At 35.4% G+C, this 12842-nt stretch overlaps 1 protein-coding gene across 1 annotated transcript; it reads left to right on the top strand.

Moving 5' to 3' along the window:
• The first annotated feature begins 5 nt into the window (after positions 1 to 5).
• ASB16 (ankyrin repeat and SOCS box containing 16) lies at positions 6 to 10801 on the top strand. Its single transcript, XM_032237949.1, has 5 exons — positions 6 to 2273; positions 3831 to 4098; positions 6069 to 6561; positions 7805 to 7918; positions 9447 to 10801. The coding sequence occupies exons 1-5, from the start codon at positions 1958 to 1960 to the stop codon at positions 9630 to 9632; spliced, it is 1377 nt and encodes a 458-aa protein (XP_032093840.1). The 5' UTR covers positions 6 to 1957; the 3' UTR covers positions 9633 to 10801.
• Positions 10802 to 12842: the final 2041 nt, after the last annotated feature.

A 12842-nucleotide genomic window follows, 5' to 3' on the forward strand; every position in this document is an offset into this window, starting at 1 on the left:
TACTGGTACATAATACTTCTTCTATTTTCTTCACAAAAACAAACCTGTGGGTTGGGTTGGGTTGAAAGATAGTGACAAGTCATTTTGACTTTTATACCTAAAGTGGAACTAGAGCTCACAATTTCTTGGTTCCTAGACTAACACCTTAATCACGACATACAATTGGCTCTTTTATTAATTTCTTCTTTTTCAGCTATTGCTTACCTCACTTTTAATAATGTGCATATGGAATTTTTTCATAATGTTATGGAAACAGATGGTTGTTGTTTTTTTTTTGTTTGGGAACCTCATCGTTTGAATGGGTATGGTGAAAATTGTAACATTTTTACACATACATATCACAGTTCCATTTTTTTAGTTACATATATTCATGGCATGTTCAAACAGAAAAAAGTCTTGCTACGTACAAAGAAATTCATATGCGGACCTCTATATACACAAACTCTTGGATATTATAACTGAACAATAAACTCAATTCTCATTTTAGCTTTTGGGATATTAGAAAAAAGTAATAAAAAGCAAGATTTTTTATTATATAGTACCATAGAGGGTAAAGGACTTTCGTTATAAATATCAAGACAGAGGTTCATGCACTCATTCAAATAAGAGCCAGATTATGAAAAATATTTACAATGCTAAATAGATTGTTAAACATTCCAGATAAATTGTGTGAATATTTATCAAATTATGGAAACCTACTTGGTAGAAGTTTTTTAAGGGTCAGTGTATCTGTCTGCCAGATGAATTATGTGCAAAACTGTGTGTGTTTGTGATGGTTCTTCAATATGCAATGTTTTGAGATGCTCCAGTGAGGATGATAACCCAGTTACTGCTCTCTGAACAAGGTATAGAGTTTAATAGAGTTTATATTTATGAAATTATTCAATTCAGTGAGGTGCATAAAAGGTGAATTTTCAATTAGTTTCAAAATTATAATTTCTTAAACTTGAAAGTCAAATGTAGAAAGCGGTATTGGACAATGCAATATTATTATGTATGAAACACCCTGCGTCCTCAACTCTCTTGCAGAGATTCCTCTTAGTAAGTGAGAAAAATCTGACTCTCATGGAAGGCAGTTTTTCTATAACTAGTTCACATGTAGAACTTCAGTTTTATTGTTTTGTAGCTCATTCTTGAGTTGTAGAGAAACCATATTCTGCTGTCTTGAGGTATTATTCATAGATGTGCTCCAGGCTGAATTTTTATTATTTGAGAACAGAATTGCTATTTTGAATCATGGTCTTCAAGTGCACCAGAATGAGAAAAAAAGAATTTCTTAAAAGACTGTATTGAAAAATATTCCTTGTACCTGAAAGAGACTCAATACACTTTACTGACTTGTTCTTCATTTGCTTAATTCTGCTCATCTGTATTTTCTTATGGAAACATTTTTTACTATTTTATGTCTATGTGCATCTATAGCTATCTACAGTAGCCTTACAAACTTTTGTTTCTTGCATTCTTAATATATAGACTTTCAACAGTAATTAATTAATTCTCAATTTGGCTGATACTTTGAAACAGCATTTAAATGTCAAGTTCCTTTTCTTCGCCACCTCAAGCTATTTTCATATATATGGCTGAGATTAATTATTTAAGTAATTTTGTTTAGGTTCAAATATTACCTGTTCTTGTTTTTATCATCTTATATTTTTATTATAGTTTTATTACTAGGTGGCATATCTTGATTTATTACTGATTTTCTAATTGAATTTGAGAACTTATGTTCTTTTTTTTTGCTCAGTTCTAAAAAGAAAGATGACACTGCTTCTATGATGACTATTCAATTCTATTTATAACCCTGAGTAATAAGTACGCAGATGTACTTGTCAGTGAGACCTTGTCATAATAGTAGCTTTTGAAAATTTGGAAGTATCAGCTGTTTTCATAAATGATTTTGGGTTGATGAGTTGGACTACTGGGTAGAAAACGCCAAATTCCTTTCTTGCTTAGAAGAATGTCAAAGGAAACTTTTGTATTCACCTCTTCCACTCTGCGCTCCTTGCGCTTGCAACGAGAAAAGCTGGAGTGGGAAGAACGGCAGAGGGCTGCATCTCATCAGTGGGCCAGCCAGAGGTATCGTCCAACTGCCAGGAGCCTCCTTTCTCTCCCCAAGCCCACCAGACATCTTGAATACTGCCGGGATCCTGCTCTTCACAATACCCTTTACACAGGAGACTTGCCAAAAATTCAAAGCATTTTTAAAGATAAAATCACTTCCAACTTGATTGTGGAGACCCAGGTGGAAGAACTAGAGTGGTCAGCTGATCAGGGTAAGATGGGTAATCTCTAGCAGAAAGGAAACAAGTAATGTTGGTCATTTTTCTTCAGGTTTTAGATAAACATTCACTGTTTGTATTGTGGAACAAAGGCTTGTAATGTATGAAATTTAATTCCATAAAAATATAAATGGAAGAAATATGTGTTGATTATGTTAGTTGAAAAAAAATGCAACATTGAGTAGAGGCCCAGACAAGTTTCTTTCGCAGAGAGCCTTTTACCATACTAACCTGCCTTATTTATGTGTTCAGTCATCCACTTTCATGTTTAAACTTCCCCATGTTTTTGGTCATTATTTTTTCAAAATAATATTTTCACTACTGTAATAGGAAGGAAGGAATACCTGTACAATGCTGTTATCTTTTCAATTAATAATATAAGGTTTCTTGAATTGTAAATATCTTTTAAATCGTGCAATAAAAATAGAGAAAAATAATTAAATATATTCATAACATCTAATATAATTCTTTCCTGAAACGCTGATGATAAAATAAAACGGATGAAATTAGAACTGTATGTAATGTGATATCATTTATAAACATCATTGCAACATACCTTAGATATTCTAAGACTGAATTAATAGTAACAAGGTTTCCTAGAATTTACCACCCAGTCACTGGGAAGTGGGCAGCATATAAATTTAATATGTTGGTGTGAGTTGTTATTTATTAGATTTAGAATTCTCTAACATGTTCTTTTATAACAATAGTTTTCAATCTCTATTTGGCTTTAGAGTCTTTAGTTTCTATTTCTGAGGCAAGACCTAAGTTTATCCCTAACCCTGTACTGGTTTTGATTATATATTTGAAGCTATTTCACTAATGACTGTCACCAAACTATAATCCTCAGGAATTGGGTGAAAAGCAAAACATTTTAAATATAACACATTTCTTTTTTTTCCTTCTCCCACTCAGCTGTATATCATCTAATCGTCTTTAAAAACAAATGTGTAAGGAAATGAACCATTAAAGCAGAAGACTATACGAGGCTGTAGTTGTTTTTATGTTTTGCATCTTTTATTCTTCCTCTGTATTTTCATTCTAGTGCTCAAGTTAAGCCTAAAACTGCATAGTATTTCCTCAGACTGTATAATGAAATTGAGTCAGGCCAAAGTTCCACCTAGACCGCTTTTATATTTTTAATATTTGAGGCACTTATATTTCTTGGAAAACCACATAAGCATGTTTGAGTTATTTGCATTAATGTGTAAGTTTCTAGGGGAGCCATTTTGTGGTGTGAGGATTGTGAACATTTTGTTTTATTATGATAACTATTAGCTTTATTGTTCCTTAATTTATATTCTATCTTTCTGAAAGTTTTCCATGTATGTTTTAAAATAAGTGAATTCTGAATAAATAACAACTTGTATGTAAAATAGACTTCAGCTGATGCACATCAACAGAATTAGCTGTAATGAATGTGCTGCAGGGGAAAAAATATCCTCAGTTTAATGCCAACTAATATAATTAGATAACTGAAGCTCTATATATTTTGCCATGTTTTGATACAGGAAGCTTTTGCACAATCAATTATCTTTGTTGGTTTTACAGGGTTGTGGGTGTTGACTGCTCAAAAGAAGCACACGTCTCCATTGCGAATAACAGCTGCCAGGGGCTATCAAGACTGTGTGAAACATCTGCTCTTGAAAGGGGCAGATGTCAATGCAGTTATTGGTGGGAAAGCTGCTTTGCATGATAGCTGTGCCAACCACCATGAAGAATGTACCCGTCTGCTCCTACGTTATGGTGCTAATGCTAATATTCTTTCAGAAGAGGGGCTGGCCCCATTGCACTTGTGCACCACTCACGAAACTTTGCCGTATGTCTGGGAAGTTGAAAGAATTGTGGGTGTAATGCAGGGGTGAAATTCAGCAGGTTATGACAGGTTCTAGAGAACTGGTAGCAGAAATTCTGAGTAGTTCGGATAACCGGTAGCAGAAATTTTGAGTAGTTCAGAGAATCGGCAAATGCTACCATTGACTAGCCCCACAGCGGGGTGGGAAATGGAGATTTTGCAATATTCTTCCCCAGGAGTGGGGTTGGAATGGAGATTTTGCCATGCCCACCAAGCCACACCCACAGAACCGGTAGTAAAAAAATGAATTTCACCACTGGTGTAATGGCTTGAAGGAAGATTAAAGACAGGCTAATAGGAAAGTAGTGGCATAATTTGTAAAATAACAAAGTTCTTCAAGTGCAAGAATTATTCTTTGATGTTAAATTAATCTCTTAGGATAAGGCATGTAAGAAGCAAGGCAGACTATTTCTTTGGAAATCTCTCTGTTCAATGTGATAGAAGGGCATGTAGAAAACTTACATTTTATTACCTGAACTACACAAACCATGACCCATTGTTTCATAGATATTTCCTTATTTAAATCAAGAAACAGAATAACTGCAGGTGGGTAGAAAAGCAATGGGAGTGGACTAACTTCCTTTTTAAAGAACAATTTTATTAAAACTTTTGAATAATTAGAATAGAGAAAAAGAAGAAAAATGCAAGAAAAAGGATAAAAAAATCTTCCCATAAGAGGGATTTCCCACATGATCTCTTCACCTCCTCTTATCTAACAAATGTAGACTCTTCATCCTCTAATCCATCTCTTAACAATTGGCAAATCAAATAAGTAAGGTGTTCTTCAATCAAATTACCAGCAAAACATCCAGAGTATTTAGGATTTTAACATTAACTATATAAAACTCAACACCTGAGGTCTTAATTGTAACACAATCCCACCTAAAAAGGCATACAATGAACCCCACACCCAAACAAAACAAAACCCAAGTTTAATATGAGAGAGATAATTTCTCTTTCACAGCAGACAAGCTCCAAACACAACATTCCAAATAACAACCAATCCTGTTCCAGTTTACATATGCGTTCCATGTTTTTCCCTTTAAAATTCTCAACTTATCACCATTCATTTAGTGACAGTTTAAGGTTACAATGGCACTGAAAAAGGGTGACTTATGACCACTTTTCACACTTAGGATTCCACTCCCATTGCTTTTCTACCCACCTGCAGTTATTCTGTTTCTTGATTTAGATCCCTGTGGTGATGTGATCAAAATTTGGGCGCTTGGGGAACTGGCTCATATGATGATAGTGTCCCAGAGTCATGTAATCATGTTTTATGACCTAAATAGTACTAAAGCAGCAACTTTGCAAAATTTCAATCCCACAGAATTATGGGTCCTGGATGTTGACCCATTCAGTAAATTAGTCCATTTGAGGTTTGTTGCCATATGACACACATTTCACTCAATTCAAGGTTGCAAACAATCAGGCAGATATGAGAGTCTTAGTAGTATATAGATATGAGTTAATGCAGAAGTGTTTGTTTTACATTTTCTATTAAATACTGAAGTTTCTGCCCTGAGCCCTGTCCAATTGCCCATGAATAACATTTTTTTAAACTGCAGTGAAGTGCACTTTGTAATTAAGGGACTGGTTTGCCCTCTTTGGTTATTAATGTGAATGCTTTCAGTTTGAATGCTTAATTCAGAATTAAATTTTAATAAAGTTTTACTTATTTGTTTACATTGTTTACCTCATAATAAAAGAAATAATTGAAAGCTGTGTTTAATAGAACTGCAAATAGAGTAACTGCATATGGTGGAATAAAGCTATATGTAATTACAAGCAGTGCAAAACTGCTTAACGGGCATTTAGCTATCTATTTCTATAATATTTTAAAATATATTTTAAAGTTAACAGAATGTAAGATTAAATAACAATGGTTTGTAAGGCAATTGCAAAATTCCTTAATGCATCTCTGTGCCTTTCAGATGTGCTCAACTACTACTGGAATATGGAGCTCTAGTGAACCAGAAATCAAGAGATGGTCATGCTTCCCCATTGCATGTGGCTAGTAGGAATGGTTTAGAGGATCATGTCAAACTCTATCTTTGCTATGGAGCAAATATTGCTCATAGAAATCAGGAAGGAGAGACAGCTCTCAACACTGCTTGTGCCAATGCAGATAGACCTGAGGGGGCTGGTCGCTATTACCAAGTGGTAAAGCAACTTCTTGATGGTGGGGCCAATGTCCAGATCGCTGGCCGAAAGAACCATACTCCACTGCACAATGCCTGCAGCAACTGTCACATTGGGATTGTGGAACTCCTACTACAGCATGGGGCAGAAGTCAATATTCGTAATTGTGCTGGCAATACTCCTATGGACTGTGCTTTGCAAGCAGTGGAAGATTACCTGGAGGAAGAGCCTGAAAAAGTTATAGTAATGTTGCTCAACCATGGTGCTGCCTCTATTAATCCTAAGGTAAGAATGGTGCCTTCAGTTTTAGTGATTTCTTGAGGCTATCAGTGAGCATTTCTGAAAACTGTTGACTGATTTTTGGATTGCATAATATTATATGACAATAATATATGTAAGGAATAATGTTTGTAAGTTTTTAAAATGTATATCAACTCAGGACAGTTTCCTTCCTGTACAAGGACAAGATATTTTGTGTTTCAATTTCACATATAGAAGGTAGAGGATGCTGAGCAGGCTGTAACTTACTAGACATCTAAGAGGAATGGATAGCACTACCTAAAGTTTTTACACTGAGAGGCACTTGTTTCACTCTATGTAAATGGTAGAGCCAATCTTGTAGCCATTTTTTTCTCTTCAAAGTCTACACCAGCCTTAAAAATAGAAACTACCGTATATACTCGAGTATAGGCCGACCCGAATATAAGCCGAGGCACCTAATTTTACCACAAAAAACTGGAAAAGTTATTGACTCGAGTATAAGCCTAGGGTGGGAAATGCAGCAGCTACCGGTAAATTTCAAAAATAAAAATAGATACCAATAATGTTTTTGAATATTTATTTCAAAGAAAAACAGTAAACTAGCGGTGTATTCAATGAAATACTTCACTCACCTCATGATGCTGATGTCCCGCTGTGATGATGATGTCCCGTGCAGCCGCGGGAGCGATGTCCCGCCTCCTATGACACACGGCACAGTGATTCCTATCATTGGATCACTGTACCAGAGGAGGTGGGACATCGCTATGTGGCTGCTTGCCATAACAAGGAGGAGGTGGGACATCGTTGCAGAGCGGCAGGAGGGGGAGGAAGGGGAATCGTAAGACAGCCCTGCATTACATTAGAACGTGAGGAGGGGGGATGGTGCGGTGCGCGCTGCGCGGCAAACTGACACAGAGGGAGGGGAAACTCACAGGGGCGCCGGGCCATTCACGAGCGTCACCCAGCGGCATGGCCCCGCCCCTTTTTCTCCTCCATTTCGGGCAAATTTTTCACTGACTCGAGTATAAGCCGAGGCGGCTTTTTTCAGCCCAAAAAGTGGGCTGAAAAACTAGGCTTATACTCGAGTATATACAGTATCTCCGGGATGAAAACTGACCAAAATGTTGTTTTTAATGTTTCTCTCAGATTGTGCTTCATATAGGCGCTGTGAGAATATAGGGGTTTTGGTTGAAATTCCTTTTCTCTTCCAAGATATACATGCTTTTTATAATCTTTTGCTGTTTTCTCTTAATGCTTCTGCACTTAGATGCTAAAGTTTTGTGCCTCATCACCTCGATCTATGGAAATAATTCTGAATTCTTATGATCGAGTATTGTCCTGTGATTCCTGGGTGGAATCTGTATCTACTGAAATGTGGCAAGTAAGTAACAGTACTTTTTTGTTCACCATTACTTATATTTCATACTCTTCTACCATTATGCTGCCCTTTGTTTTTTTCTTGCTGAGTAAAATCTGGACTTGCACTACAATTTAGGGAGCAAGATTGGGGAGTGCTAGCTGAGAAATGTTGACAGTTTTTTGGATATCATTCCTTTTTTTCTAAAAGAGAAGTAAATAGTCATATATTCAGTTTGACTTCTAGTCGTAGCTTCGATTCAATTAATCAGATCTTTACAAGAATTAGTTTTTACAATTGGATTGTATATATTAGAATTGCTTCCCAGAAAGCCTTTTGAAGTAAGTAATCATACCCTGCCTTCATCTTTATTACTATCTGACCTCTCACTCAGTAAGCAAGTTCTAGTCATGAATTCTAATTCATAACTACTCACTAAGTAAGGGCTCTTCCTCTCTCAAGACTATTTTCTATGCCCTCTATAATCTCCCTGTTCCTGTTAAAACTCCAAAACTACTTGTTTAATTTGGGTTCCTATCACATTGTTTGAAAGTCAACTATGTGCTCTCATAAGATTATTTCCCCCTGTAATTATATTCTTATATCATGTATCATTGAACATAGCTTGATCATGTAGTGTAAGTGAGGAATCACATGATAGTATGTTCTGGTTATCTCTAGAAAAATATTGCAGGGTGAGGAAGAAATTTCTATGTAGTTAAAAAAAGCATTGTTAAGTCTAGAAGTTTTAATTAATGATAGTACTCTGACAGGGATTCTCAATTTAAAACAGAATTCTGGAAAATTCAAAAGTTAATAACACCCTTTTGTATTACTCAAGTCTAGCTGAGCCTAATAAAAGTATTGTCCAACCATGAATTTGGGTTTTATTTTAAAAATTGAATGTTTTTACTGCTTTTTTAAAAAATGAAGTCTTAATCCATCATTTGATCATTTCCCATAACATGGGTTGTAAGTAAAGTTGTTGACAACTAATTCTATGTGAGGGGATTTACTTTCACAATTTATATATACTCTTGAAATATAAAGTAGAATGTCTAAAAGAACCTAAGCTTAGTTGGCTGGTTGAACTGTCATATCAGAATATTAACAGATATCATAAACTTCTTTATGAATAAAATAGACAAATTTGGAAGTTATGTCAAGACTGAACAATAAATGTTAGAAAAATAGTAAGTGGATGAAAGTGCACAGCTTTTGTGATAGATATTTAACAATTTTGACTGTCCTGATACAGACAATATAATAGATACAACTTAGAACATGGAAAAAGTGGTTTAGAATCTGAAAACTCTATGTAATACAGTATTACTGTACATTTAGGAATAGATATCATGTGTGTCCGTAAAATAATTGAACCAAAGAACTTTTAACTTCCATGGGGGATGTAGTCTGTTGTAGAATATATTTTTTTCTTTACAGGGAACTTTTAGAATAATTTCTGTATAACATGTCTGCCTCTTGATGCTTTCCTATTGATATGTCATGTATGAATAAAACCCACATTTAACTTTTTTTCATGTCTTTACAGGAGCATCAAATGTTCTATGATTCAGCTCTTTTTCTGGTGAATCAACCTCGCCCATTGCAACATTTAGCTCGTTGTACTATTCGAAAGCAGTTAGGGATACATTGCCATAAAGGCATCTCTCAATTGAAACTGCCTTCTGCTTTGCATGAATATTTATTTCTCCCATTGAAGGGTTATCTCAAATAAAATGATGGAAAAATAGAGAGCAATTAGTAATTAAATATGATTCCATCCTTCTGTAATGAAATACTAGTGTTACCACTAAAATAGTGATTAAACTGCAAATAAGGTTAAAACCAATTTTGTTATATAAAATTATACTTATATATTTATACTTATACTTACTTATACTTAAATAGCAAAAATTTTAGCTATGTTGATAATCATAATTCTTGTACCCCCTGTCAACTCTTGCTCTTGGATGATATGGAAGCATAGTAAATAGAGATAAATATGACGGGTGTATCACTTTCTATGTCCTTCCAGAAGAAAAAGCAGAAAAATGTGAAAAGAAATTTTGACTGTAATGCAAGAGTGAGTCTTGTTAAGAGGTTCTGAGGCATGCATGTCCATTGATTCAGGCTGGAAATTATTTTCTTGCATACTGAAGTTCCATCTATACAATGACAATATGTGCATATTATTATCGCATCTCTGGCATGAAAGATTCTCACCAATTGGCTAACTACGTATTCTGTCCATCTAAATAAAGGGTGGGTATTCACATATGTTAATATTGATCCTGGTTCGCTTGCTTTGATTACAAACTTTGCTTAAGAATGTAAATGATGAGGTAAATTCATAGAGAGATTATCATCACTGGGCATATTTTTCTATTCAGTTAAGAATCTGATACTAATTGTAGTGACAATTATTGGTGACCTGTAGATCAAACTTCCTGGGAATAAGGTGGGATAGAGTGGGATGGTCATCAGCTGATTTGGCAGTGACAAATTAAACATTGGCAATAATGAGAGTGGTCCTACCTGTAATTGCTATCTTACAGGATCCAATCTGAGTCGGTAACCAGGACCAGAGGTTTTGTTTTCCGAACTTTCAGACTCATCTTCAGGGAATTTCTTTCTAGGCTAGAGAGGAGCTCCCTGAAGATGGGCTCCAGCAGAAGTCCAACAGCTCAAAAGACAAAACCTCTGGTCCTGGTGACTGACCCAAATTAGATCCTGCAACATTATCCTGGGACGGGTGTATTCACTTTCATTTGTAATTGCTATCTTTATCAAGGTATAGGCTGAAAATACTAAATAGGGTCAATTCCCGGGCATGATGTCTATATGCTGAGGATATGTTAAGAGAACAATGCAAGGTATATGAGCATCAAGATGAAGATATTAAATCCTTGGGCTGGAATCTGAAATTAAAAAAAAAACCTATTCTATTGTGCCAATAAAAGAAAATATATGTTGAACTGTGGAATTCTTGGTGCTCTCTAAGCTTGTTTTCCTTGCCTGATTAGATAACATCTTCAGTGCATGACATAATGAAACATTTATCTTGGAGAACAAAAACAAAAAAAGTAATTGAAGTCTGCAAGATCATGCAAGACTAGCAATATTATTTTTAAAAAAATTGTATGTTTTATTTGTAGTTTTCCTTTAACAACCAACATATTTTGTGGACAGTATATTGACTGTGTCAACATACTTTTTACACAGTACTAACAATACAATTAAATATACATAGTCTTTGCCTTCCAACTTCTAACCTTAATATGCTCATTGTAATTATATTAGATTCTTCTTGTATCAAAATATATAATATTTTCCAAATTTTTATTTTTCCCCACTTGTTGGGAGTTCTACCTTCACATCTTTGCCTTTAAACAATAATATTCTCTCTTTATTACTTTTTCCATAAATATATTTAAATATCAATAACATTTCTTCATACAATGTATTTGCTGAACCCTATTGAATCATATGTGTGCTATTATTTTTCCAATTTATATTTTCTACTTTTTTCTATTAGTTTTTGATACAATCACCATATTACAAGATATTTTCTCTCTATCATCTCTTAGCCTTTTTAGAATTTCATCATTTGCTGACTTTTTGGTGACTTTTATATTTCTCTCTTGGGATCCTATTTTTCTTTCTAATATTTTTGCAAAAACTGAATATTCCATCTGCCTTATCCCTTGTCTTCTGCTGCTGCATCATTTGGATACCCATCCATAACCCTTTCATTATTTTTGAAAAACCTTTGTTTTTTCCTCTTATGTTTTATTGTAAACCCTTAAGGAATTTTCTATTTTATTCTTAGTATTTATTGTTACTGTCTCTTCAGTGTTTTTGCCTTCTTGTAAGTTATTTTGATTTGTCTCCACCACCACTCTTTCAAATTTCTCATCTGTCTTCTGAATATTATGTTTATCTTTTTCCATCATTTTTTTGAGGATCTTCTACACTCACATCTTTATCCAGTGTGAAATTCTGCAAGTTCTGACAGGTTATGGAGAACCAGTAGCGGACATTTTGAGTAGTTCGGAGAACTGGCAAATATCACCTCTGGCTGGCCCCAGAGTAGGCTGGGAATGGAGATTTTGCAATATCCTTCCCCCAGGAGTGGGGAGGGAATGGGAAATTTGCAGTATCTTCCCCTGCCACGTCCACCAGGCCACGCCCATTGAACTGGTAGTAAAAAAAATTGAATTTCACCACTGTCTTTATCTTTGAATAATCCCATCATTTCCTTACGATTCTTTGTCACATTTCATAAATATTTTTAAGCATCACTAACATTTATTCCTAGAATTTTATTATCTCCTATGGGTGATTTTGTACCATTATATTAAAAATACTCAATACATTGGCATCCTTCAGTCTCAAAAGACTATGGTATCGTGCTCTGAAAAGAGGTCCTAACGCAGTATCTTGGGTGGCTAAAAAGTCCAATTCAGGAGCGGCAATCCCTTCCACACTGAGGCAGATACATTCTGTCGCCTGCCCAGCCCCCAGATTTTGCTGGTTCTAGGACTGCTTCAGCCTCAGCCTGCTGAACAAGTGTCTCTTCAAATTGGAGACGGCAATGCTGCTTCTTTAGCCTCCAAGCTGAATGATCAGAGGTCAAGGTTTCCCAGCTGATAATGTCCATTCCCAAAGCCTTTAGATCCCTCTTGCAGATATCCTTATATCCCAGCTGTGGTCCCCCTCTGGGGCGCTTTCCCTATGCTTATATTCCTTTAGTATTCCAGTATCCCAAGGAAAATGGAGCATTACAATGATGGCAGACTACTGTTGGATGCTTCAGAGAGACATTCCAGATGCTACTCACAAGCGTAAATGCACCAAAAGGAGCCTCACAAGGAAGAAAAACGAGTTTAGTGTGTGTAGGTGAGCTCATTTCAGTTCAAAAAAGGATTATCATGAAAATATTGTA

The sequence above is a fragment of the Thamnophis elegans genome, chromosome Z (genome assembly GCF_009769535.1).
Source record: "Thamnophis elegans isolate rThaEle1 chromosome Z, rThaEle1.pri, whole genome shotgun sequence".
NCBI lineage: Eukaryota > Metazoa > Chordata > Lepidosauria > Squamata > Colubridae > Thamnophis > Thamnophis elegans.